This window comes from Nomascus leucogenys, chromosome 16 (assembly GCF_006542625.1).
Source record: "Nomascus leucogenys isolate Asia chromosome 16, Asia_NLE_v1, whole genome shotgun sequence".
Classification (NCBI taxonomy): domain Eukaryota; kingdom Metazoa; phylum Chordata; class Mammalia; order Primates; family Hylobatidae; genus Nomascus; species Nomascus leucogenys.
In genome coordinates this window covers 4,468,674-4,495,995 of record NC_044396.1, presented here as the reverse complement: position 1 = coordinate 4,495,995, position 27,322 = coordinate 4,468,674, and the positions used below count along the sequence as shown (strand labels likewise).

The following is a 27,322-nucleotide window of genomic DNA, read 5'->3' as shown; positions in this document are numbered from 1 at the left end:
GCTAAGGCCAAAGAAAGGGGCACAGTCACCATCAAGCTGAAGACCAGCCTCAACTGAACTGGACAGGAATATCACTTAGGACAGGTAAACACTGCGGCACCAAAATGGGTGCATCTCAACACAAAGGAGGTATTTTAAATTCAATACCAGAAGAATTAATTGGAGTGGGGGAGAGTTTACAGGGGAGTTTTTTTTTTTAAAGGGGAGCTTAATCTATAAAGATAGCTGACATCACACTACAAGATGCTCATTAAATACAAAATGGTCAATCAAATAACAGTTTGAAAGTAACAAGAAGAAAAGGCGCCATAAACGAAGGGTGAAAAACTGAAAATGATCTCCTAATCTTGTATATTCTAGTTATTTTTATACTTAGTTATACTTAGAACCACCCAGAGTGACTAATCTAACAGGGCAGGTGAAGACTAGAAAATGTTGTCAATTAATCTACATTTTCTAATAAGAGACATAAATATTTGAAATGTTTTGTGTCACCAGGAAGAATATACTACTAGATACATGTCTATTCTTTTTCCTAAGTAATGCCACTTCACATTTCACACAGAGATAGCCTAAAAACACTGATTCATTGGTTGTGTTTGCTCATGAGAAGAAGCCAGGACAACTTTGGTATTATGAAGATCTACTCTGTAAGGATATTTTACGTACCAAAAAAGAAAGTACAGATGTCTTCACTTTGCATGGCTCTTATATACACAAATTTGTTACTGCACTTTGGTTAAATAACACCAGTCCTCCCACAGAAGTGTGTTTTGGTTACCACTGCTACAAATCACTATATAAATAAAAATGAGCATCAAGATCTGTGATCGATTCTACCATTTCTTTGAAAGTCTGTCAGTGGTTGGTTGGTTACTACTGCGCATCTCATAATCAGTTTACACACAGACAGCAAAGCGTGTAGTTGTGTTGTGTCCTTGTTTCCCAGTAATAAATCTACAGGGTAATAACGGATGGTGGAAAGAGGAAATTGTCCAACTAAGGTGAAAGTGCGGCAAAGAAATGAAAAGTGCTAATGCTGGAGGTGAGATCTGAACCAAATATAAATGGAGCTTAGAACAAATAGCTGACTAGGAATGTTGACACTGCACCATTCAGCTCTAGATATGCAGCCACAGGAATACAGTGAGGACCAACTTACCAATACAGATGAGGCAAGTGGTTGGGATGAAAAGGATGATTATATTCCAGAAGAAGTGACCTGGCAACACTTCACATTAAAGGAACTCTAAGATATTTTGTGACATTGAAAGTACAAAGGAAAAAAAAATATTGGAAGCTGATTCAGTGAAGAGAGGAGTATGACAATCTGCCAAGGCAATTTTTTTATGAAAGATGCTCATTTCATGTTGTAAGCTATACAGAGAGAAGACAACGAGCACAATCCAAACTACCCTTTATAAGGTTTTTTACAAAGAAATAAGACATTTTAATTCGCAGTATTTCTCATGATTTAAAACGTAGCATACTAAATATTAGTTTTACCACTTAAAATCATTTCCCAATACATATATAACAAAGTAAGAGAGTTTTTAATATTTTGACAAAAGCTCTTAGGATCACAGAACAAACAATTTCTCTCATTGATTATGAAGACTGCTCTGTCCTGCTTCAGCTTGCATCGCCACTTTTATAGTCCGGTGCTACTGGTGGAAAGCAAGCATTGTCTGTCTACACAATGGCCAGAACACTCGCTATTATTAGGTAGTGGAGTACAACTGATGCAATGGATTTCAGTTTAGTCAAACTGAAACTAAACAAATATTAAATCAAAACTCTGCTATGTTCAAGGCATTATAAATTGGATAGAAGGGAGAAAGAGATAGGCTGGAGGATGTGAAGAATGAAGGAGATTGGGGAGAGTGAGCATGGGAGAACATAGGGAACTAACGGTACTGAAGGCCAGGAAAAAGCAAACCAAAGTATCATAATCACTCAGAATGGCAGTGAACCAAAGTCAGACAATTTAAAAAATGAAGACCATTTTCATATGATGAGCTGTTTTCCATTATGTAATTAAGAACAAAGATGTGTTTGCTTACTCAGCTGAACTCATTAGATACTTGATCTGGGCTTAGTAGCTGTCTCAATTATTTATTCCCTGTTTTTTGGCACATACATGCAATTTAAGTTCTCTTCTTAAAAAGGTTTATTTTTAGTGATCTATTTCTTAACCAAGACCTTGGTGTTTCATGCCAATGTCTGAGGGCTTATATTTTACCTTTAATGAGCAGCAAGACAAAATGAGACTGAAAGAGATGATTATCCAAAAGGACTATTCCCTGGAGAGCTTTTGGATCCTGGGAGAAGAGCCTTCCCCTTCTGGAAAGACTTCCCAGTTGGAGGACTTCTCCTACAACCACAGCTCTAAGTCATTCTTAGAGCTCTGTCCTAAACATACAACCCACCATAGCCCTCACATATTACTACTTGCTCTGCCTGGAAAACAACCTGCTTCCCTGAAAGTCTCCTATTCTTATTTTTATTTGAATCATCTGCATAGTACATCTGAATCACATGCCAGATGTTGGCAGTAGGATTGGCCATCACTGCAGTGCCGAGTGTAGATGGGTGGGAATGTGCAATGGAGACGGTTTTCCAATAATCAAACTGGGCCTGGAAGGGTGAGGTTTCACATTACATAGACAGCAGATGAATACTGTGGCTCACTTGGAGAACTAAGGATGTTTTATTGCTTTTCTTTTCTTTCTTTCTTTTTTTTGTACTGCTGCCTTTCTGTAACAGGGTCAAATTAGATCCACCTGTATATTATACATCTTCAATGTCTAGGAGAACTTTCCATTTCAGGCCATTTTAGTCTCAAACATTTTTTCACAAGCCCTTGATTTATCTTTGGTCTGCCACTGAATTAAATAGAATTCAACTGCTGATTCTAAAAACCTGTAGAAATATATGACTCAAGTGTAACTGAGTTTAGTGTGAGAATGAAATGTATTCTGTTTTGTATGAGTAAAATTTATTTTAAAAATATAGTTATTTTTGACATGCTTTATGTAGAAAATTTTGGGAAATTCAGAAAAGCATAAAGAAGAAAATAAAAATTACCCATAATCCTATCCTCTTTTAACATTTGGCATTTTTTCAGGTATATATCTATATAACTCTTAGACACAGATTTTGCAAAATTGAAATTATATTGTCCATGCTGGTTTTTTTTTTAAACATAGCCACATGTCATGAAGAATTTCCTTCATCAATAAATACTACACTAAAATATTTTTATGTAGTCAGGGCTATCAGTCATTCCTTTATGCCTCTTTATTTGCTTTTATGCTTGGAAATGTCTTCCTCACTTGGAAATCAAACAAATATTTCCCTGAGTTACTTTCTTAATATTATACAAATGATGACTCTGGTCAAATTCAACCCAGCGATGTAGAATTATTTGAGGAAAAAAACTGAAGTGCTATGCATAACTCTGGGCCAGCAAGCACCAGCCATGGCTTGAGATACTCAATCTGGGAGGTCAACAATCTCAAACTAGCAAAAGCGAACAAAGCCCAAATTGCCTCATTCAGTTGGAGGTTATTCTGAAAAATGAAGCAAATGCTATTCCATCTGCATTGGCAGCAAAGAATTAAAGTGGCCTTTCCACAATTAAAAAAACAAAAAGATGTAAAAATGAGCTGCCACTGAAAATTACTAGGCGATCCTAAATATAGATATTACTTGCCCTAAATTTGTACCAGGACCTCAGTGGTGTACTTCCACGATCTTCTATCCATTTGCTTGTCTCTTCTTATCAGCTTATGTAATACAGACAAGAAAAGTACTTACACACAACTTTGTTACAGTGGACAAAATCACTGGAATTTATTCTTGGTTGTCTGCTGCCCAAATTAGGCCTGTGAATCAGGTATTCATTCATTTTGGCAGCTTGCTTGATCTTTCACCTCTTATCAAACAGCATTCATTCTTTTGGTCCATGAGAATCCATGAGTTGGATAACAGCAGAGTTTTTGATTTTCCCTCCCCATTATCCAGTATCCGCAGTGTCTTAACAGGGCCTGGCCTGGTGCATAGTAGTGAACACTTGATGATTACTTGCTGAATAAATTAATCATTTCACCAGCTTAGTGTAGTGCTGTGTTGGGGACTTCCCTTCATACTAATGGTCCTGCCAACGCTTCAACTGATGCTCCCCCAACTTCAATGACACCACCAATCTCTTGGGCATCTTATCTTTGACCCATCCTCCTCTTCCATTCCCATATCAAGCCAATCATCAATTCCTAAAGACTTTCCTTATCGCTGCCTTCTTTTGTGTCTGTGTTTCTTCTCCCAAGTAGAACTGCAAATGCATTGAGGAAAGGGTTAATGTTTTGTGCACTGTAGGACAGTACTTGTGCCATTACAGGACTTAGCATGTTGCCTTCGTATAAAAAGAAGTGCTAAATAAGCATTTGATAGTATGAATGAATATCTGCTTTGAACTTTCTTACATCGTTTTTTCACTTTCAATTCCTACATCCACTCTTCCTATGTGTAGATTCCTGCCCTATAAATTTCTAGTTAGCTGCCCGCACTCTGGGTTCTTTCTCCTTCCTTTCATCCATGTATCATTGCCTTTCATCTTTAAGCTCTCTGACAATGGGACATGTTTTTTGCTCCTTATCGGTGTTTTCTTTTTTTCTTTTTTTTTTTTTTTTGAGACAAGATCTCATTCTGTCACCCAGGCTGGAGTGCAGTGGTGTGATCACAACTCATTGCAGTCTTGACCTCCTGGGCTCAAGTGATTCTTCCACCTTGGCCTCCCAAAGTGCTGGGATTATAGGTGTGAGCCAGTGCACCTGGCGAGTGTTTTCTCATTTTACTTTATTGGACCAAACTCTGCTTGGCTTCCAAGGCTTACTATAATTTTTCAAGCAGTATTACATGGCATTAGAGTCTACTCACACAGACCGTGGGTTGTTGCCTCACTAAATCTACAATGCCCACATATTATGTTCATTCTCAACATTAATCTTTTCTCTTTCTTGGAATACTTTCATTTCCCTGATCAAATTCCAACTTCTCAGTAAAGGCTTGAGAATCATTTTCTCCACAAAGCTTCCCCAAAACCTTGTCTTTTTAAAGTCTTACTGGATTTTTCTGATTTTTTAATTCCTTCAGGTACTATAATCAGTACACTTAGGCCTCCAAAGATACACTATTTTATGTTGTTTCCTGTACATAAATATTCCTCCTCAAATAGAATGCAGACCACTTGAGAGCAGGGACCACGATTTATACTTCTGTTGATGCCCATAATATAAGCAGAATGTTAAAAGTGTGGTGATCAACAATAATTTGTTGAACTGATTAATATAAATATCTTCTGAGGGAATGCTATTTAACCCTAATTTTAAAAATAACAGCTTTTTTGGGATATAATTCACGCACCTTACAATTCATCCTTTTATAGTGTGCAATTTAGTGTGTTTTAGTATATTTACAGAGTTGTGTAACCATCATCACTATATAGTTTTATATTTTCCTTTTTTTTTTTTTTTGAGATAGAGTGTCTCTCTGTCACCCAGGCTAGAGTGCAGTGGCACAATCTTGGCACACTGCAACATCCGCCTCTCCAGTTCAAGCGATTCTCCTGCCTCAGCCTCCCCAGTAGCTTGGATTACAGACATGTACCACCACACCCGGCTAATTTTTGTATTTTTAGTAGAAATGGGGTTTCACCATGTTGGCCAGGTTGGTCTCGAACTCCTGAACTCATGATCTGCCCACCTTGGCCTCCCAAAGTGCTGGGATTACAGGTGTGAGCCACGGTGCCTGGCCTTATACTTTCATTATCCAAAAAAGAAGCCCATACTCTTTAGGTATCAACCCCATAATCCTATCCTCTTCCCTCACCATAGGCAACCACTAATCTACTTTCTTTTTCCAGAAATTCGCCGATTTGGGGCATTGCATATGTATGGAATCAGGTAATATGTAATATTTTGTGATCGACTTCTTTCATTTAGCATGTTTTCAAGATCCATGTATATGTTGTAGCAGGTATCAGCACTTCATTTACTTCTTATTGAGATATGATTCAAAGAACATAAAATTCACCATTTTACAGTGTACAATTCAGTGGTGTTTAGTATATTTGCAGTGTTGTACAATCATCATCATTATTGAATTCTAGGACATTTCCACCACTCCAAAAAGAACCTGGTAGTTGTTGGTTCCAATTCCCTCTTACCCCATCCCCTTGCAACTACTAATCTGCTTCCTGTTTTTATGGATTTGCCTATTCTCTGAACATTTCATATAAACGGAGTGATACAATATATGAGCCTTTGTGTCTGCCTCATTTCATTTAGCATAATGTCTTCAAGGTCCGTCACTGCTGTATCTTAATACCTTCATTCCTTTTATGGCTGAATAATGCCCTGTTGTATGGTTACACCAATAAAAAAAACTATTCATCAGTTGATGGTCACTTTTTGGCTATTATGAATAATGCTGCTATGAGCATTCATGTACAAGTTTCTGTATGGATATGTTTTCAGTTCTCTTGGGTACACACATAGGAGTGGAATTTTGGGGTCACATAGTAACTCTATGTTTAACTTTTGGAAGAACTGCCATACTGTTTTCAACCCTATTTTAACTTGGTAATTTCCTCTTTTTTTTTTTTTTGGAATGGAGTCTTGCTCTGTTGCCCAGGCTGGAGTGCAGTGGTGCCATCTTGGCTCACTGCAACCTCCGCCTCCTGGGTTCAAGCAATTCTCCTGCCTCAGCCTCCTGAATAGCTGGGATTACAGGCATGCACCACCATGGCCAGCTAATTTTTGTATTTTTAGCAGAGAAGGGGTTTTGCCATGTTGTCCAGGCTGGTCTTGAACTCCTGGCCTCAAGTGATCCATCTGCCTCAGGTGTGAGCCATCTTCTATTTTTAAATTTAATTTTCAAGCCCATTACTCTTAAGTTTTGTAAATGTCCCTCTTTACAAGTATCTCCTTGCTGTCTATTCTCTTTGTTCCCTGGCCTCTGCCCATTCTCAGGTTTAAGTCTCTTGCTCTTCTGTAGATATCTGTTCACGTTTGCAGAAAAATAACTTCCAAGTTCTGTATGTGTATCTCTGCTTATTTCTCCTTATGTATTTATTCTAGTTTTCTTTGATGAATTTAGTGTCTGTGTCATCCCTCTTGGCCCATGACAAATTTAAGAAAGCTTTAGGCTGGGCGTGGTGCCTCACATCTGTAATCCCAGCACTTTGAGAGGCTGAGGCGGGTGGATCACTTGAGGGCAGGAGTTCGGGACCAGCCTGGCCAACATGGTGAAACCCTGTCTCTACTGAAAATAGAAAAACTAGCAGTGTGTGGTGGTGCGCACCTGTAATCCCAGCTACTCAGGAGGCTGAGGCAGAAGTATTGCTTGAACCCGGAAGGCAGAGGTTGCAGTGAGCCAAGATCGCACCACTACACTCCAACCTGGGTGACAGAGTGAGACTTTGTCTCAAAAAAAAAAAAAAAAAAAAAAAGGAAAATTTTAACGCCAGAAGGGAATATTTCTTAAAAGTCCTTTTTAATTTTGTGATGAACGGAGCATCTGTAGTATACATTTCAACAGTAAGTCCAGCATGTCTGTGTTCATCTTTTTCCTCTCCCCTCAAAGTCCCACGGCATCATAAATAACATATGATATTGGTGATGGTTTTGCTAACCTGGTATAAGCAAGCATTCAACAAGAGAAAGATTTTGCAATCTAAGTGTACCAACCATTTGTTTTCTTAATTCTACTTACGAGATTAAAAAAATTTGTGCTATGTGAATATTAGGAAAGAAAGAGAGGTAGCATGTACTGCAAACAGAAGGGTGATGGCTCTACATTTTCCAACAGAATTAAATGACTATCAAATTAAAAGACTAAAACCCATAAGTTTTGTGGTATATCTGGCATTTAAAAAATGTCTGTCAACTAGGAACTATCAATTGTTTGTTGAGATAATGAATTCATTTTTGCAATTTTCAAAATAACAAAATAATGAAGCCCAATTTACCACTTATTTAATTCTGGTAGTTTGCTTCTGTATCACTGTTTTCTTTTTTTTTTTTTTTTTTTTTTTTTTTTTTTTTTTTTTTTTTTTTTTTTTTTTTTTTTTCTGAGCTTTGTGTTTTCAAAATAGACATCCACAGATCAATCCACTAAATTGGAATGGAGGCAGAAGTGGAAGTGGCTCTCCGGGCATGGCATGGGACGGTAACGCTGGCCAAAGAAGAGACGAACTTACAGAGCCAGAGCCCCCTTTGATACTTCTGGTTTCCATGGCAGAGAGAGTCAGGGCCAGCTGATGAGGATTACACAGCAGGGAAGAGAAAGCAGAAATGAAATTGACTGTTTCTCTAGGCAAGAGAAGCACCTGGTTCCAAAGAATAGAAACCAGGGATATGCAGCCTGGCTATTATTTTTACAATAAACTTCTGATTTGGAGATAAATGAGGGTCCACATGTAATTATAGGAATACAGATAGATACCATATATCATTTACTTATTTTTCCCCATTGGTAATATCTTGCCAAACTGTAGTGTAGTATTACCATTAGGGTATTGGCATCGATATGGGCAAGATACAGCACATTTCCGTCCTCACACACTTTCCTCATGTTGCCCTTTTACAGCCACATCCACTTTCCTTCCAACTCCACCCCTTCCCTAACCCTGAGCAGTCACTAATCTGTTCTCCATTTCCATCATTTTGTCATTTAGAGAACAATATATAAATGAAATACTACAATAGGCATTTGTTTAAGATTGGCTTTTTCATTCAGCATAATTCTCTGGAGATTCATCCAGGTTGCTGCATTTATCAATAATCTGTTCCTTTTAATTGTTGAATAGTTTTCCATGGTATGGATGTACTACAGTTTGTTTAACCATTTGCCTGTTGATGGATACCTGGGTTGTTTCCAGTTTTGGGCTATTAAAAATAAAGCTGCTATAAACATTTGTGCACGGGTTTTTGAGCAAACATAAGTTTTAATTTCTCTGGGATAAATGCCAGGAGTGCAATTACTGGGTCATATGGTAGTTCCATGCCTAGTTTGAAAAGAGAGTGCCAACTGTTTTCAAGAATAGCTCTACCATTTTACAGTTGCACCTGCAACATATGAGTGCTCTAGTTTCCTGCATCCTCCCTGGCATTTGGTGATATTGGTGATATATATCGATGTATAGATCTACCTATACATCTATAGATATAAATCTATCTATCTGATTATTTTTAGCCATTCAGATAGGTGTGCAGTGATAGCTCACCGTGGCTTTAATTTTCCCAACCACATCTTTTTTGCGTGTGCTTATTTGCCATCTGTATGTATACTCTTTGGTTAAATGTCTCTTCATGTCTTTTGCCCATTTTCTCATTGGATTGCTTGCTTTTTACTGTTAAGTTTTGAGTTTATATATTCCAAATGAGTCTTTTATTAGATATGTGATTTGCATATCTTTTCTCAGTCTGCACCTTATCATTTTCATCCTCTTAACAGTTTTTCATAGGCAAAAGTTTAAAATTTTGATTAAGTTTGATAATGTACAATGTATCTACTTTTCCTTTTATGGAGCATGTTTTTGGTGTCAAATCAAAGAACTCTTTGCCTTGGTTTTAGATCCTCAAGCTTTTCTTCTATGCTTTTTTTCCCCTAAAAGTTTTATCGTTTTACATTTTACATTTAAATTCATGATCAATTTTGAGTTAATTTTTTGTATATGGTATGGGAGTTAGATTCATACCATATACAAAAAAAGATTCATTTATTTTTTGCAATGAATATCCAATTGCTCCAGCACCATTTGTTGAAAAGGCTGTCTTTCCTCCCTTGAATTGGTTTTGCATTTTTGTCAAAAGTCAGTTGGGAATATTTGTGTGGATATATTTTTGGGTTTCTATTCTGGTCCATTTATCTATGTCTATCCTTTCACCAATACCACACACTCTTAATTATTGTAGGTATATAGTATGTCTTGAAATTAGATAGAACGAATCCTCCCTCCCTTTTCATTCTTCTTTTTCAAAATAGTTTTAGCTCTCCTACTTCCTTTGCCATTCCATATACTTTTAAGAATAATCTTATCTATGGCTACAAAAAAGTCTTGTTGAAATTTTGATAGGAATTGTGTTAAATCTCTATATCAATTTGAGTAGCATTGCCATCTTTACTATTTTGAAATCTCCTAATCCATGAATGTGGTATGTCTCTCCACTTCGATTTTCTTTATTTCACCAGCATTTTGTAGTTTTCAGCATGTAAGTCCTGTACATGTTTTGTTGGATTTACACCTAAAAGTATTTCACTTTTTTGAGTAATTGTATATAATCTCGTATTTTAAAAATTCCAGTGTCCACATGTTCATTGCTATTATGTGTATGGAAATAAAATTGATTTTGTGTGTTTATCTTGTATCGTGTTGAAAAATTTCCCCTCTCTTTCTTTAAGAGTTTTATCATGGATGTATGTTAAATTTTGTCAAATGCTTTCTCTGCATCAATTGATAAAATTATATATTTTTTCTTCTTTAGCTTTTAATACAGTGGATTACAATGATTAACTTTGGAGTATTAAATTGGGATTGCATCCCTGAAATAAATCTCACTTAGCTATGGTATATAATTATTTCTCTTGATTGCTAAATTCTATCCGTTAATACTTTATTCAGGATTTCTGTATCTATTTTCAAGAAGGATATTGGTCTGAGTTTCTTTTTCATGGGCTGTCTCTGGTTTTGGTATCAGGCTTCATAAAAAGAATTGGAAGTGTTCCAATCTCTTCTATTTTCTGAAAAGACTGTGTTGAATTGGTGTTAATTCTTCTTTAAACATTTGGTAGAATTCTCCAGTGAAAACTTCTGGGCCTTGAAACTTCCTTTTTGGGGAATTTAAAAATCATAAATTAATATTTGTAATAGTTATAGGGATATTCAAATTCTCTACTTTCTAATAGGTAAGTTGTAGTAGTTGCTGTTTTTCAATCAATTGGTTCATTTTGTCTACGTTGTCAGATTTACATGGGAAGAATTATTCCCAGTATTCCCTTATTAACCTTTTTTTGTAACTTCAGAGTTTGTAGTGATATTCCATTTCATTCCTGATATTGGTAATTTGCATCTTCTTATTTTCTTTGTCTCTCATGCTAGATCATTGTCAATTTTATCTATCTTTTAAAATAACCAGGCCAGGTGCATGGCTCATGCCTATAATCCCAGCACTTTGGGAGGCTGAGGTGGGAGTTGAGCCTAGGAGTTCGAGATAAGCTTGGGCAACACAGGGAGACCCTGCCTCCACAAAAAATAATTTTAAAAAATTAGCCTGAATTGGTGGCACGCACCTGTGGTCCCAACTACTCTAGAGGCTGAGGTGAGAGATTTGCTTGGGCCTGGGAAACCAAGGCTGCAGTGAGCCATGATCATGCTACTGCACTCCAGTCAGCTTATTGTTTTATTGATTTTCTCTAATAACTTTGTTTTCAATTTCATTGATTTCTGCTCTTATTTCTATTATTTCCTTCCTTCTGCATGCTTTGGGTTTATGTTCTATTTTTCTAGGTCAATGAAGAGCTTATTGTTTTGAGACTTTTCCTCTTTTCTAATGTATACCTTTAGTGCTACACATTTCCCTCTCAGCACTGCTTTAGCTGTGCCCCACACATTTTGATATGTTGTATTTTCACTTTTATCCAGTTCAAGGTATTATCAAGGTATTTTATCCAGTTCAAGGTATTTTGATAATACCTTGAGATTTTATCTTTGACCCATGGATCATTTAGAAATGTGTTTAATTTCCAAGTGTTTGGAGATTTTCCTGTTATCTTTCTGCTGTCAATTACTAGTTTGATTTCATTGTGGTTACAGAACACACCTTATGATTTCAATTATTTTACACTTGCTGAGGTCTGTGTTTTGGAAGAGGATATGGTATATTTTAGAATATGTTCCATAGGCACTTAAAAAGAAAGCATATTCTGCTGTTGTTGGAAACAGTCTATTAGATCCTGTTGGTTGATAGTACTGTTGAGTTCCTTTATATCCTTGTTTTTTAAATTTCTATTTATTTATTTATTTGTTTATTTTTGAGATAGAGTCTCGCTCTGTTGCCCAAGCTGGAGTGTAGTGGCATGATCCTGGCTCACTGCAACCTCTGCCCCCTAGGTCCAAGGAATTCTGCTTCAGCCTCCTGAGTAGCTGGGACTACAGGTATGTGCCACCACATCCAGCTAATTTTTGTAATTTTAGTAGAGACAGGGTTTTACCATGTTGGCCAGGCTGGTCTTGAACTCCTGATCTCAAGTGACCCACCTGCCTAGGCCTCCCAGAGTCTTATTTATTTATTTATTGAGACAGGGTCTTGTTCTGTTGCCCAGGCTGGAGTGCAGTGGCATCATCACAGCTCACTGCAGCTTTGACCTCCTGAGTTCAATAGGTCCTCCCTCCTCAGCCTCTGGAGTAGCTGGGACTACAGGCATGCACCACTACACCTAGCTAATTAAATTTTTTTTTTTTTTTTTTTTTTTTTTAGAGACAGGGTCTCACTATGTTGCCCAGGCTGATCTTGAATTCCTGGGCTCAAGTGATCCTCCTGCCTCGGCCTCCCAAAATGCTGGGATTACAGGTGTGAGCCACCATGCCCGGCTTGATTTTCTTTTTAATTGTTCCTTTCCATTAGTTATTTAAAAATACCAAATTGCTGATATAACAGTAATAATAATTGATTTTATTAAGTGTTTACTATATGCCAAACATTCTGTTAAGTCTTTTGCATGCATTATATTATTATTATTATTAAAGTTCTGGGATACATGTCCTGAATGTGCAGGTTTGTTACCTAGGTTTACATGTGCCACGGTGGTTTGCTGTGCCTATCAACAGATCATCTAGGTTTTAAGCCCCGCATGCATTAAGTATTTGTTCTAATGCTCTCCCTCCCCTTTTCCCCCATCCCCCGACAGGCCCCGGTGTGTGATGTTCCCCTCCCTGTGTCCATGTGTTCTCATTATTCAACTCCCACTTATGAGAGAACACATGAATTATATTATTTAATCCTCCCAATAAGCCAATGTGTTACATACTATCATTATCCTCATTTTGCTGAGGCTTAGAAAGGTTAAGTGACTTGACATTAAAATCACACAGACAGTTAAGTGGCAGAGCTGACATTACCCTGACATCAATGCGGGGTTGCCTGACTTCCAACTGTGTGCACATAACACCTATGCAATCTGAGGCTCTATCAGGATCCTAGAAGGGCTGATAAGTTTTCTTCCAGTTCACATTTGCATAAGGATGTAAGTGGTTATGGGGGAAATCTCATCAAGGAGCGGTAGGCAGACTTTAATGTGATCCCCCAAAATTCCTGCTCTTAGTATTTGTGCCCTGCATAATTCCTTCCTCTTGAGTATGGGCTGGACCAAGTGACCCACTTGTAATGAAGAAAATATGGCAAAAGTGATATGAGGTCACTTCCAAGACTAGGTTACAAAAGAACCGTGGTTTCCATCTGGGGCCTGTTTTCTCTTGCTTTCTCTCTCACCTGCTTTGGGTGAAGCCAGGTGCCATGTTTTGAGCTGGCCTAGGAAGAAGCTTGTGTGGCAAGGAGCTGATATCTCTGGCCCACAGCCAGTGAGGACTTAAGGCTTACCAACAGCCACGTGAGTGAGCTTGGAAGCACATCATCCCCCAGTGAAGCCACACATCCTCATGCCCAGGGCTCCAGCTGACACCTTGACTGTGACACTGGGGTGAATGACCTCTAGGCCTCCTTTGTTCCATTTCTGGTTGCTTCCATGGCTCAGACAGAAAATGGAGTGGTAAAGTGGAGAAGCAAATGGCAGTCATAATCCAGAGGAGTGAAAGAGGTGTGGGGAGGGTAGCAGAGGCACAGGAATGGCCTCGCTCATCTGCACACATGATGGCCCTGTGCAGGAGGGAGGAGGATGGAGAGGAAAGCCTCCTCCCAATGACGTATGGGTGGAAATGGAGCCTAATCTCAATTGTTGCTTCTTGCTCTTGCTCCAAAATCAACTCCCCTCAGTTGACAGTCATTGCACATGCCTCTTCCTTTTCTTGTGTACCTGTGGGTACACTGTCCTTCTCTTCCTTGGAAATTTAGCCCAGGTTACAGTGCTGCTGTATATGGCTCTACAGATTGTGTACTATAAAAATCCAGATGGAACCATTCATATCCTATGAGATGATTTGACAAGTCATCATCCAGAAATCTTTCCACATCATTACCACTGAATTCTCATCATTTCAGTGCATTAACAGATATTTTAACACCTATTAAGTGCCAAGTGTTCTACATGTTGGGGATTTAGCAGTGAACAAGATGGATGGAGTTTCTCTTGTTGGAGTTGGTACACGAATAAGATGATAACCATATAATAGACAAAGTAAATGTAGATGTTGTGAAGAAAGGTTGCACATGTTGGGGGCGAGGGAAAACTTTAGCCGGAATGCTGGGGAGATACATTCTCGTGTTCTTCAATAATATACGCGACTGTATCCTATCAAGAACAGATGTTCTGTACTTAACTGTTTCTTTTTTTTTTAAACCTGAAATAGCAGACAACATGTTGATATGTATACATTGGGTATTTGATGCAACGTAATAGAGTTAATTTCTTATTAGCTTTTGCATTTGTCCTAGCAGGATGAAATAGTGTTTTAAGAAAATGCAAATTACTCAATAAACTGAGTAGGAATGTTTAGAAAATTTTATTACTCAATATTATAAGATTAAGCATACTTTTGTGGTTTTGGTAGTGGCAGAGAGATATTTTGTAAATTTAGTACATTCTTGACATTTGTGAGCTATGTTTTCTAAGACCTAGGAGAGTTTTCAAAGTTACAAATTCCACTACAGCACATAATTTCCCCATAAAACACAGTAAAATATAACTGATATATTTAAATATCCTTTGTGTCTTTAATGGTTTTCTGTAAGTACAGGGCTAACAAATTTGTAGAGCTATTTTGTGGCTAAGACCCTTCATATCCTTTGACTTTCACTTTCATTATCGGTATTAGTGGTTGATTTTCTTTTATGTTTCCCACCCCTCAACTCCCAAAACTAAAAGTCAAGGTTAAAAAAAAAAACCAGGAAAGATATTACATTCTTGACAATGAACAGAAAAGTATCAGAACATACGAAAGTGTTGGCACAAAAGGCTGGCCCACTCTTGGGATAGGGACCCACTCAACACACTAGCTCAGAGGGCTTGTGACTCAAATGAAGCATTAAGAAAATGAGAAATTACCATGAGTCATCAATGATTAGGGTTACTGAAAAATAACTGAAACTGAGAATGTCAAATCCACAGATGCTTAAGGTCTTCTGGTATCTAAATTACAGACCTATAGCAGGAGGGCACAAGCAATCCCTTGTTCATCTCTTTATTGTTAGAGCATATGTGAAATGATTTTGAGGAGGAAGTCAAGTGATGTAGAACTTTCTGAGCTGGATATCTTGTAAGAAATTATTTTGGAACACCACAGATTGGGTTTTTAGCTGTGCCATATATGCATTGCTAGGTTAGTTCCTAATTTGTCACAAATTCAAAAAGGCTCTGAACTTCAGGTTCTTTCTCTGTAATGAGAGCTGCCAATTCCCACTTCCAAGGGCACAGGTGAGGATAAGCTGAGCCAGGGTTACAAGAGATCTTCCTAAACATGAAAGCAGCCCATGGAATCAAGGTGTTACTGTTATTCAATCACATATCATTGGTTTCAAATTCCCACTTTGTTTGTTAAGCAGAATAAAAACACAGGGAAGCACTGACTAGCTGAAATGGACATTGTGTAAAGGGTTTAACTTACTTCTTTTACAAACCACTGACAAAAGGCAGGACCAATCCATTCTCTTGCATGAATGCCACAGTCTATCCAAACAGCTCTTTTGAGTCGCGATCGTCTGCCCAGCTGAAAACAAGAGCATCCACAGTAACCAACTCAGGCTTTTAGATTCACTGACCAGCATAATTTAATAAGGTTTCAGCATAATCCTTCACTATAGTGTGGTTCATTAGGTAATGCATAAAAAGGACAAAGGGAGTTCCTATCTATCTCGAAAGTCCAGGCTTGTTTATGCAGAAACAATACATTTATTGTCCTAATTATAATAAAAGAACTAGAAAGTACAAAAGGAAAAGGAAAATCCCTAAAATAGGTTGCTTCTTTATTTTTTAAAATTTTTTATTTTAATTAATTAATTTTTAAGAGATGAGTTCTTGCTACGTTGCCAAGGCTGGTCTTGAACTCCTGGTCTCTTGAAATCCTCCTAGCCCAGCCTACTTCTTCATTGTAACATAGTATGTGACTGTTAAGTAAGAAGCTAAGTCCTCCCTCATCCTCTTTCTCTTTCCATGCCAAGGAATATTTCTTAAATAATAGCTATATTTTATAGGTGGATAAAGTCAAATTTTATTATACCACAAAATGAAAACATAAAACAACTTGATTTCTAGAATCAAGTGGCAGATTTTTCTTTACAATCCTACTATATCAATATTACTTTTAACCTGGTTGCTAATTGAGAAATCAGTAGGAGATCCTGACATTATAATTACAGGGGATCTAATTTTCATTCATTCATTAATTCACTCCACAAATATTTCAGGAAATCCTTTTTAATGTCAGACATTGTGCTCAGTACTGGAGATTCAAACATGAAAAGACAAGGAATTTATACGCTAGTGGGGAGGGCAAACATGTAAGCAATCAACCGTTATGATGTGAATATCTGTAAGTTACCGTGGGAACGTAAGAGTGTTATGTTGAATTTTCCTAAGTAATAAAATGTGGCTTCTCAGAAGAGGAGCACTTGAGTACTTCAGCAAGACATAAAGCTTGTTTGGCAGACAAGTTGGAGGAAGGCATCTCAATCCTGGAAGAGAATCTGAGCGTACCATATTGGAGGAACTGTGCCTACAGTTTGAGGAAGGAACAGCAGATAAACCTCAAAGTGGATTCCCTGGATACTAAATAAGAGATGAGGCTTCCTCCTATATTCTATGGGGTGCTTGTGTGTGTGCGTGTGTGTCTGTTTGCTTGCTCATGTTTGAGGGCTCATATTGGCAGCAGTGTGGAGGATGGATTAGAGCATGAGAGGGTCAAGAATGGGGGCTCGAAGGAAGCTCAGTACTGAGGCCACTACTGCAATAGTCCAGGGAGAACAGACACAGAGAGAAGTTAGGGTAATAGCTATGAGGACAAGAGAAGCAACTGGGGCAGATCTGAAATATTCAGAAGAAAAAATGGTCAGCTTTTGGTGGTAATTTAAAGTGAATGGTTAAAGGAGAGGAATTTAGGATGATGTCCATGTTTCTGAATTGGGAGGAGAGGAATGCCATTCTGAATCTGAGGTGCTTTTCTGAATATCCAGGGAAGAGTGTCAAGTAGGCAATGGTGGGTGAATTTAAGGTTCCAGAGGCTGGGCTGCAATGGATACAGAGGTCTGGGATGACTATTGAAATTATGGGCTAGATGTGCCTATCTAGAGAGTGTTTGTGGTGTGAAAGTAGGGCTAAGGATAGAGTCTCAGGGATTACTTGAACCTAAGGAAAGGATAGGGCAAAGGAGCCAGTGAGTGAGACCCAGATGGTCAGAGAGACAGGAGGAGAATCAACTAGAAGTGGTTGCTGGCCTTGGAAAGAAGTTTTAGAAGAGCTGTAGGGGCAAAGGCTGGTGAGTCAAAGTCTGAATGATAGGAGAGGAAGTAGAGATGATGATTAGAGGTAAGTCTTTTTAGAAGTTTGGCTGAGAAGGAATGGAGAGCTATAGGTCAGTAAACAGAAGAGAATGCAGGGTCAAGGGATGAATGAGAATAATATATACCTTCTGCATTAGTTAGTTCTCATGTCACTATAAAGAACTACCTGAAACTGAGTAGTTATAAATAAAAGAGGTTTAATCGGCTCACAGTTCTGCAGGCTGTACAGGAAGCATGGCTGGGGAGGCCTCAGGAAACTTAGAGTCATGGCGGAAGGAGGACAGGAAGGAGGCACATCTTTTTTTTAATTTATTATTATTATTATTTTTTAAATGAGACCTGGAGTTTAATTAAAAACAGAACAGGGATACATTAAAAAAACAAACAAACAAAAATTACTTTTCTGATTATCAATTTTTTTTGAGACTCAAAGCATCCCCAAAACATTGGAGATCCAGCTTATTCCTGAGACATCAACCATCACAAAAGGTTTTCACTCTGAACTATTCACATTTTTGTAGCAGAAAACAGAACAAAGTTCTGCAGACATCCTTCCTCTCTTTCTAAAATATATTCACAAACAGGGTCTTTTCATAGTTCAAAAGAAAAACAAACAGGTTTCTTTCTTGGCCAAATGGCCTGTTACTCTCACCCTGGGATCTGATTTCTTAACAAAAAAGTTCAGGGCACCAAATCCAACCAGAAATTCCCAGGACACCAGTGGCTACTTAACTTTGAGGGGATGGATGCTTTAGTCTTTCTATGAGGCGAATCATTCTCCCAGGATTATTATGCTGCTCAATAGTCCCAGGACAGATAGGTGGGAAGGAGGGTGAATGCAAAAGCGAAAGGGTCACAGAAAAGAATGAGGCTTTCTTGAACAACCCATAGCAAGGCAGAATGGTCCAGTTTTACAAACCACCCACTATAAACTCCAAACATGCACACCCAAAACTAGAGGGGAAAGGAAAGAGCTCCTGGGGGACTAGGGAGACAAAAGATGGTGACATAGAACAGCAGACTCGCCTATGAACATTTCTTAACTTCCTAACACGGGAAGATGTTTAATTAAAAAGTTGCTGTTCAAAATTGTACTGAAAACATACCTAAAAATAGGTCTTTAGTCATCTTAAAAACAAAAGGTCACTTCTCAGATAAGAGGAGTGACAGATATTCTCAGATACCAACACTTGAGGTATCTTTGATGTAAATTTGAAAAATGGCCTGGTAGAGAAAAAGGAAGGAAAGGAAGGAGAGAGGAAGAAAGTGAGGGAGGTAGGGAGAGAAATTCAGAGTACAATAGGAAAGGCAAGAAAACTGGGAGGAACACATTTTTTAAGCCCATGCTTATCTATCCCAGCAGCCAAACAAAGCAGATCCACAAAGGGAAAAAATGCAGTTCTTTTCTAAGAGCATTCTGAAAATCAACTTCAAACTCAAAACATAAGAAACTGCAATCTAAGAACAACTACCACAATGCTCACTGGACTTAAAAATGACGGCTGAGACCGGGTACTCAAATGGGTCACCGTTCTTCAGAGGTCATTCTTAGGCATTACCTGACAGAATACTATGATCAGGCCTCACCCACCAAGTGGAGGCTAAAGTGCCTCTATTACTTGGTATGGACCTGCTCTAGGAGCAGACAAAATCACTTTGCTTTCTTGAAGTACAAGAAGACTCTGCCAGCAACAAGATGCAAGCAGGGAAGAGTGGCAGAAGAAGAGCAAAACTGGTTACCAAGGGCTCTCTTCTGATGTACAGAGTTAAAAATGTCTGCACAAATGCACTAAGTAAAACAATGGGAAGATGAACTATAAAGACAGAAGACATTCCTCCCAGAGGAAAGAAAGGAATTGGACCTCAAAACGGTGTCACAGGGTAATGCTACCAGAGTTGCACAAGCTGTGCTCTGTCCCGAGGGACGAATACCTCAAGGTAAAAGGGAAAGCAGCTCTCTTTTTATCATTTCCCCCTGCTGGTTTTAAAGACCCCAAGCCCAGACTCTTGCAACACTGAACCATAGGTGGGATACAGGGAGGAGAGACAGAGGGTAAGGAATATGAATGGTGTTAGGCCCACCAAGCTCTGTATCCCTTCCCCAGACTTCCCAGCCAGGCAGTTGTTGGTAGGTTGATATTTGATTTGGGACAAAATTACAGGGTATGAGGGTGGCTCTCAATAAAAATACAACTAGGAAAGTTAGAGTTGAACTGTTTTCCTCTAAGGGCTGCTTAGCTCTACAGAAATACAGCAAGGGCCTTCAATCTAACCTGTTTAACTGGGAAGGGGAACAGGAGACAGGGAGAAGAAATGGTCAGATGAAGCTCATCTTCCCATCATTTGGCACCCAGAGGAAGACGGGGAGGTGGAGACTGTAATGGGGACTGCTGGTATTGCCTCTTCTGTCTTTTCACTGTTGATCCTATTGGCCAAATCAGGTGCACACAAGTATCAGTGTTGCTGCTTTTCTTCTAATCCTTGCAGGAGAGTCAGATGTCCATCTCGAACTGAGCATCATCCCCAACTGCATGTTTCCTGTCGTGATTATTCAAGTTGTTCAAATTGTTTACTTCTACTTTGGAGTCTTCAATTAAGGTGCCAGGGCTAGTGACTCCTGGGATATTGGGCAGATGGCAGGGTGGGGTCTGAGCCATGGGAGAATTGCGACGATACAACAGAAGCTTTCTGTCATAAATGATTCGAGTTCCTCCCGGTGTGGGGTGTGGTGGAGAAGAGCGTCCCCCCGGGGCGTGATGCAATAGTCATGAGGTAGCTGCGCGGCGTCGCTGATGGCCACGGTGCGGGTGGGGATGGCGCGGCTCTGGCTGGGCTGGTGGCCGCTGCCGGCTGACGAGGACATGGCTGTGGGCGCGGGCTCTCGGCTTTGTCCGGCGGGCAGGCGGCGGCGGCGGGACTGGGGCTGCTTCGGCTCCTCAGGCGAACGGAAAAGCGAGCTCTGCGCGCTCCTCGCTCGCTTCCTCTCGTTCCCTCGTCCCGCTCCGCTCCCGCCGCCGCCCTGTCAGCCGCAGCCGCCCGATGCTCCGGCCTCAGCCAGCAGCCTCAGCAGCAACAGCAGCGGCAGCAGCGGCGACCACGACCACGACCGGAAGCGGGCGAAGGCGGGAGCCAGAGGCAGGAGGCACATCTTACATGGTGGAGCAGGAGGAAGAGAGCGCAGGAGGAAGAGAGCGAAGCGGGAAGTGCTACATACTTTTAAACAACCAGATCTCATGAAGACTCACTATCACAAGAACAGCAAGGGGGAAATCTGCCCTCGTGATTCAATCACTTCCCACTAGGTTCCTCCCGCAACTTTGGAAATTACAATTTGACGTGAGATTTGGGTGGGGACACAGAGCCAAACCATATCAGCTTCTTACACATTTATATAGTTTTGCATTGGTTCATCTTAAGCAGCACCAACTCACAAATACTTTGCATCAATAACTGAAAATGTTAGCAAAAGTATTCTCTGGAATATCCAATGGCAAAAATGAAATATGGTTCAGAAACCTAAGGGAAAATATTTCTGAGATTATCAGATGATGTTAAATATGAGACTCTATAAAAGATCGTTTCATTTCTTTTCCCCATAAGTTAAAGTTGAAAAAGATGAATATTTGGTAAACATTATGTATTTACATAGCAATTGCTTATTTTTACCTTTAAAATAAAAAGAGATCTTCCCTCATATGATCTTCCAATAGAGAACATGTGAATGAGGCCTGAGTGAGTTTTATTCAGACGATGCATCCAATTTTGAATCTATGAGAAAATAAATAAAAACTATGTTAGACTCTCTCAAAATAATGGAGCTTTTAGAGAACAAAAGGAAACAAAAAGACAACAGTAGGTCTCAGAATTCAAGGAGTGCACATGGAATATAAAATTGAACAAAAAACCTACTTTCTATTTTTAATTTTCTTTGGGATACTTAAAGTTACATTTAATTTTCTGCCTTTACAGATAGTAGCTTTATGTCTTTATATTGTTCTTCCATTAAAGCATACCTTCTACTACCATATATCATTAATATACTGGTAACAGATTTTTATAAAAAATTGATGTGTTCTAGTTTCTTTTTGAAGATCAGAATTTATTTCTATTTTCCACAAGCATTTAAGAGGTAAATAAATCGACTTTAGGAAAACTGTCCAAACTACTTGAAAGTGTTTCTTAAAGTTCCATATATTACAATTTGCCACTGAAAGAAAATGCTAAGAAAAAGGCATTATTTTTTTCATTCAAAGTTTCTTTTACTGAGCTACATATCAGAGGGCAAACTCTGAATAATTTCTCCAGTGATAGTGATACATTTGCATTGATCCATTCGTATACACTTATCTGTCATCAGGAAAAGATACATTTGAACGAATAAGGTGCTTCATTCCTGACTTAAAAGCCTTATAAGGCGTAAAAAAAAAAAAAACACAAAAGTGTCCTACCATTTTATGGTGTAAAAGGATCAGTGCTGAAAAAATACCTAAATATATTCAGGAAAGTGCCTGTATATTCTTTTCTTTCTATTTGTGTTTAATCCAATGAGCAGGATATATGTGTGTGTGTGTGTGTACATATACATTATACATATCTATATTATATTTGTAAAATTTGACTGTTTTCTAGTGCATGTTAACAGTACTTCTGTGTGCAAAGTTATCTAAAACCTTTCTATTGCTTCTAATTTTAAGCTTCAAAACATGTTTAGACATGAAATATGTGCAGATAATTTTGAAAGGAGAGTTGTCATCAAGAGAACCAAAAACCATCTTAAGAATAGAGCAGCATCTCATTTGTTTTATGTCTGGCATTCCTTTGTTCAATTCAGAGAAAGCATGGAAAATGTATGATTCATTCATTTATTCCTCTGACAACAACTGTGTACTTGGAGGTCTCTATTTGCCTGCCACTGGGGTTATAGTGGTGAATAAGAAAGAAGTGGCCTGCCCTCATGGAACTTGTAGCTTATTAGGGGTGAAAGGCATTAATCAAATAATCACATAATTACATAATTAAAAACTGTGATAGGTATCACATCCCTGTGCTACGGGGGCATGTAATTCACTAGCTGTTGGCGGAGGAGGGGTTTAATCCAATCTGGGAGAATAGGAACGGCTACCTTTTTGCTTAAGCTGAGATTTGCAGAACAACAACCTGTCCAGGTGAATAGTAAAGGATGTGATAGAGCGGATGAGGTGGCTGTCAGTTCTCCAGGTAGGATAAAAACGCATGTTCAAAGGTACAGAGATGCCCCAAATGAAGCTTTGCCTTTGAGAGGTCTCAACTTTGCAGAGGGTGCAAGTAAGGTCCACTCTACTCATCATTTCCTCAAACTCTGGTTAGCTTTATGTTTCTTGGCTTCTTAGTGAAGGCCATTATAGCTATAATTATAGCAACATTTCCTCACTCTTCCACTGCACTTCCTATGTCCTATGTAAAAGTGGTATGGGTAAAGCAAGAGAAATTAAAATTATTTTGATACTTCTTATATACCATCAAAGACTTAATAGAAGAGATAAGGTGCCTGGGCCATGTAAAAGCTACACATATTCTTCACATAGTACCTTCTCTGTCTTTATGCTTCTCCCCCAGAAGCATAAAGCACATCATTTTCTCCCTTAGACCTAAATGATAAAGACGCCTCTGTAAAAAACCAGAAAAATCTCTTTTGATTACATACTTCTTCTAAGGAGTGATAAACTTCATAATTATATCCAGAGAGGGATCTTCGGTTTCTCTGGGTGTGCGAGCTGCTTCCCTTCTCCAGTGTTTTCTGAAGATCTTCTGTGAGGACCCTGGATTTGGAATGACAGACATGGTGAAAAGTAAATTGAGATATTGCAAAAATCAGGCAACATCCAAAGAAAATCATATGCATCTATGTAAAGAAAGACTGTGGTGATCAATATTTCTAAAAATACCAAATGTTGGGAAAATATTATTTTTCAGGAAATGAAAACTGTTAAATAAGTGGTGTAATGAATTTAATGTGTAAAATTATAGGCAGATATCCTCAAGTCATAGTAGTAGTAACAATAGCTACTGTTGATTTGCAGCTGCAACAACCGAATGATGGCTACGAGCACTTAGATTTACTGAGTACTACTTACCTACCAGCAGCCAGGCATTGTGCTGTGTCTTTTATGTACATAATCTTAGTTAATAGCCCTATAGTCTATGTGGTAGATTCTCTTGCTATTGGTATTTATAAAATGGGGAAAGAGTCTCAAAAGGGTTAAGAACTCACCAATATCACTCTACTGGTCAGTGCCAAGCCAGAATTTGAACTTGGAAGGTGAACCCAAATTCTGATCTTGAGATTCTAAGTCCAGGGTCACTTCATGAAAACTGAGCCTAGGCTTCTCTTCCATGCCCTTACCACTTTCTTTTCCCTGCTGCTTCTTCCTGCGCACATCCCTTCCATCACCAAGAGACTGTGCTCACGTCACTACCCAGCACCCCTGACCCAAGACAGAGAGAAAAGGGAAAGGGGAAAAGAAGCTACAGTCCTCAAGAGGAAACTGAAGAAATACCCAGAGTTGGAAAAAGTGATTTCACTGCCTGCCAGCATCAAGAATGCCAAGAGAAGAGAAGCTCCACCAATTATAGTGAATGCATTTGGAAATTAAAGGCTGAGGCCAGGGGGGATTCCAGGCTTTGTGGAACCAGCTCCAGGCAGAGTCATTAGTGTTCTCGATGTGACATGTGAGTTAGATAAATACAGGCCTGTCTTCTCAATGCTCAGCAGCCTCCACTAAACTAGAGTTTCACACAGTAGCAAAGCACTTCCGTCATTTGCATTACTTAAAGATGTTAGAAAGCCCCTCAGTGATTTTCCTGGGCCTGGCAGGTGGCTAAAAAGCTTTGCTTTCATATTTTATTTTCCAAAAGAACCTGTTGTTTAATGGTTTAAGTGCTATTAAAAGAACATATAATGGCATCGTTAAATAACTTTCAAGGCTGAAAGTTATTTAAAGCCTTTAATATTAATTTTTAAAAATTATTTTAAAACATTATCTTGAATCACATAAAGAAATATTTTCCATTCTATGAAGAAAGCAAACTAACTTAGGGTCATACTGGGTATAGGACATTCTTTTTCATTTACTCGTTTCTTATTTATTGAGCACCTACTACGGACAAAGCACTTAATCAGGAATTGATCATTGGCTTACTGCTTTTTTTGTTTCAATTTTTGATTTTAAAACTGAAAACATTTTAGAAATCGAGGTAAGGTGAGGTAGCTCAAAGCTTGGTTAAGTCCCCGATGGCTGCTTGCAGTGGCTCAAAATGTGAGTGGGAGGTTGTTGTTAGTCTGACATCTGTATTAGTGCTTTCTTTTTTACCCTCATGGTAAGAAGTTACAGATGATTAGGCTCGTATAGGCTAAAGAATTTTATAATATTGCTAAGGTAAGTCTTGAGCCAAATGAACCTCCATGTCAATTTTCTAACTTCCTTGTGTTGGGAGAGAATCTGGGATGGTCAAGAGGGATGTGAGTTTGACTAGGGCTGGGGTAGTTATAAATTGTCAACGTATTCCAATACTGCAGGGAACCTTCAGGTATGTTTCCCTCCTAAGATCATCTATTATTTCTCCTGGCTACTTTTTTCGATCCCAAGAAACGAAGGAAAAAAAAATGTAGACAGATTTGCCAAAGGCAGAAATCTATACCAGAATCTCCTTCTGAATTTCCTGTTGTTAACGTCTGTGGTACTGTGTTATGGCGGCCCCAGCAAACTAACCTAGGTCTCTGTTCAGTAACTTACATTGCACCTAAACGCAGGTCCTAGGAGATCAACCTTAAATTAAAAAATAACTGTGACACTGGAGGTCAAGTCCCATTTTCCTTGTTAAGTAGTTGACTAGAAACTAGCGTATCGATGACAAGGCTATGAAATAGAGTCTCAGAATGGTCTTTGTAAACTGTTGTAGTTTCTTACTTCTTCACAGCCTGTGATGATTCCTACCCCAGTTATGTATATTCCTGTAATGGTGACTACAACTATTACAAACTTTCTGAGTGATGCCATTACTCAGTAAAAAACCACCTCCCCACAGTTTCCAGGGTGGGGAGGGACCCTCAAAACATAGAAATTTATTTTTTTTTTTTTTTGAGGAGTCTTGCTCTGTCACCCAGGCTGGAGTGCAGTGGCGTGAACTCGGCTCACTGCAACTCCATCTCCCAAGTTCAAGTGATTCTCATGTCTCAGCCTCCCAAGTAGCTGGGATTACAGCTATGCACCAACATGCCTGGCTAATTTTCGTATTTTTAGTAGAGACCGGGTTTCACCATGTTGGGCAAGCTGGTCTTAAACTTCTGACCTTAGGTAATCCACCCGCCTCAGCCTCCCAAAGTGCTGGGATTACGGGTGTGAGCCACCATGCCTGGCCAAAAAATAGAAATTTCATCACCAACTTTTACAGGTATTTACATTATAGAATGATCAAAATGTTTTATGGTAGAATGAATCATTTCATAGAGGGGAATTGATCACCTAGGGGCCAGACACATGAGGTCACATTATCTCCACTTTAAAAATCACTATAGCTATACGTTATGTATTCTTGTACAGAGCAAATGACAATCTTTTGAAAATACTCCAGGCTACAATACTAAAAGTCAATTAAAATGATCTCCACCTACTGGGCCCATGGAATTTAATTGACTCATATGTTATTATCTTGGGACCAACGAAATGAATAATTCTAAATGACTGTTCTCCATGAAGAGGCAACTGATTTAGAACACTCATTTTTTAGACTTTATTCTCTGTGACATAAAGTGTGATATTTTATTCTATATCAGTTCCACATGACCTATGTTTAATGACAGGAAATAGAGACTTGTTAAACTAACTGGCATATTCTTTTCTACTGAATAGTAATTAATGAAGCATGTGAGTGGTTACTGAGCACCTATAGATATAATTGCCGAGCTGTTTCCTGTCAGGCATTCAGAGAATCAGAGCAGGCCTTCAAAGCTACAGCAATGTCTAAAATGTGTCCAGTATGAACAATAGTTTTATGCACAGCCGTGATTTTGTTCTAGAAGCATAGATAAAATGTCTTTCTGTAAAAAGCATATCAGTACTTTAATAAAGCTGTAAATATCCTTCTGGCAGGGCAGTCTCTGTGTGGACCAGGGATGTCACTGCAGTTTGGCACCCCTTGGCTCAGCCCTCCAGAGAGACTGGGCCTTCACTATTAACTCACAGAGCCATCAGCCCACCCCAGGCCCCAGGCCCTCCCAGATCCCAAAACTCTGTGCCAGTTTTGACAGTACAACAACCTGCTAAAAACTTTGGGTAGTTGGAGTAGTCACTTACATGCATGCCTCTCAACCTCCAAATCTTAGGATTCCCAGCAAAGTGTAAGTCACTCCCTCCCTCTCTGTCTCATCTCAAAGTTGCCACACTGCACTTTTCCTAGATCTTCCACTGATGCCCCTTCTCTCCTCCACCCGCTTTTCCCTGTGCCCACTGGAGTCTCCCTTCCTTTGTAAATGAACTTCTTACATTCTCTAGCCTCTTCAGGGAACTCTCTTTTCTCATATTCTTGCCCCGTCAGACATTTGACTCTTTAAAGGA

General features: G+C 39.0%; 1 protein-coding gene and 1 pseudogene across 2 annotated transcripts in view; both read right to left on the bottom strand.

Annotated features, from left to right (window-relative positions):
- Window positions 1–27,322, bottom strand: part of CPA6 (carboxypeptidase A6) — a 331,342-nt gene that overhangs the window by 68,336 nt on the left and 235,684 nt on the right. Inside the window, exons 4-6 of the mRNA XM_003274805.4 lie at window positions 23,413–23,527; window positions 21,396–21,497; window positions 15,839–15,940 (exon numbers count right to left, since the gene is read on the bottom strand). Coding sequence (XP_003274853.2) covers window positions 15,839–15,940; window positions 21,396–21,497; window positions 23,413–23,527 — 319 coding nt within the window. The remainder of the gene's footprint in view (window positions 1–15,838; window positions 15,941–21,395; window positions 21,498–23,412; window positions 23,528–27,322) is intronic.
- Window positions 19,891–20,639, bottom strand: LOC105737641 (annotated as a pseudogene). The gene has a single exon (XR_001113328.2). The product of XR_001113328.2 is annotated as a eukaryotic translation initiation factor 4E-binding protein 2 pseudogene (transcript).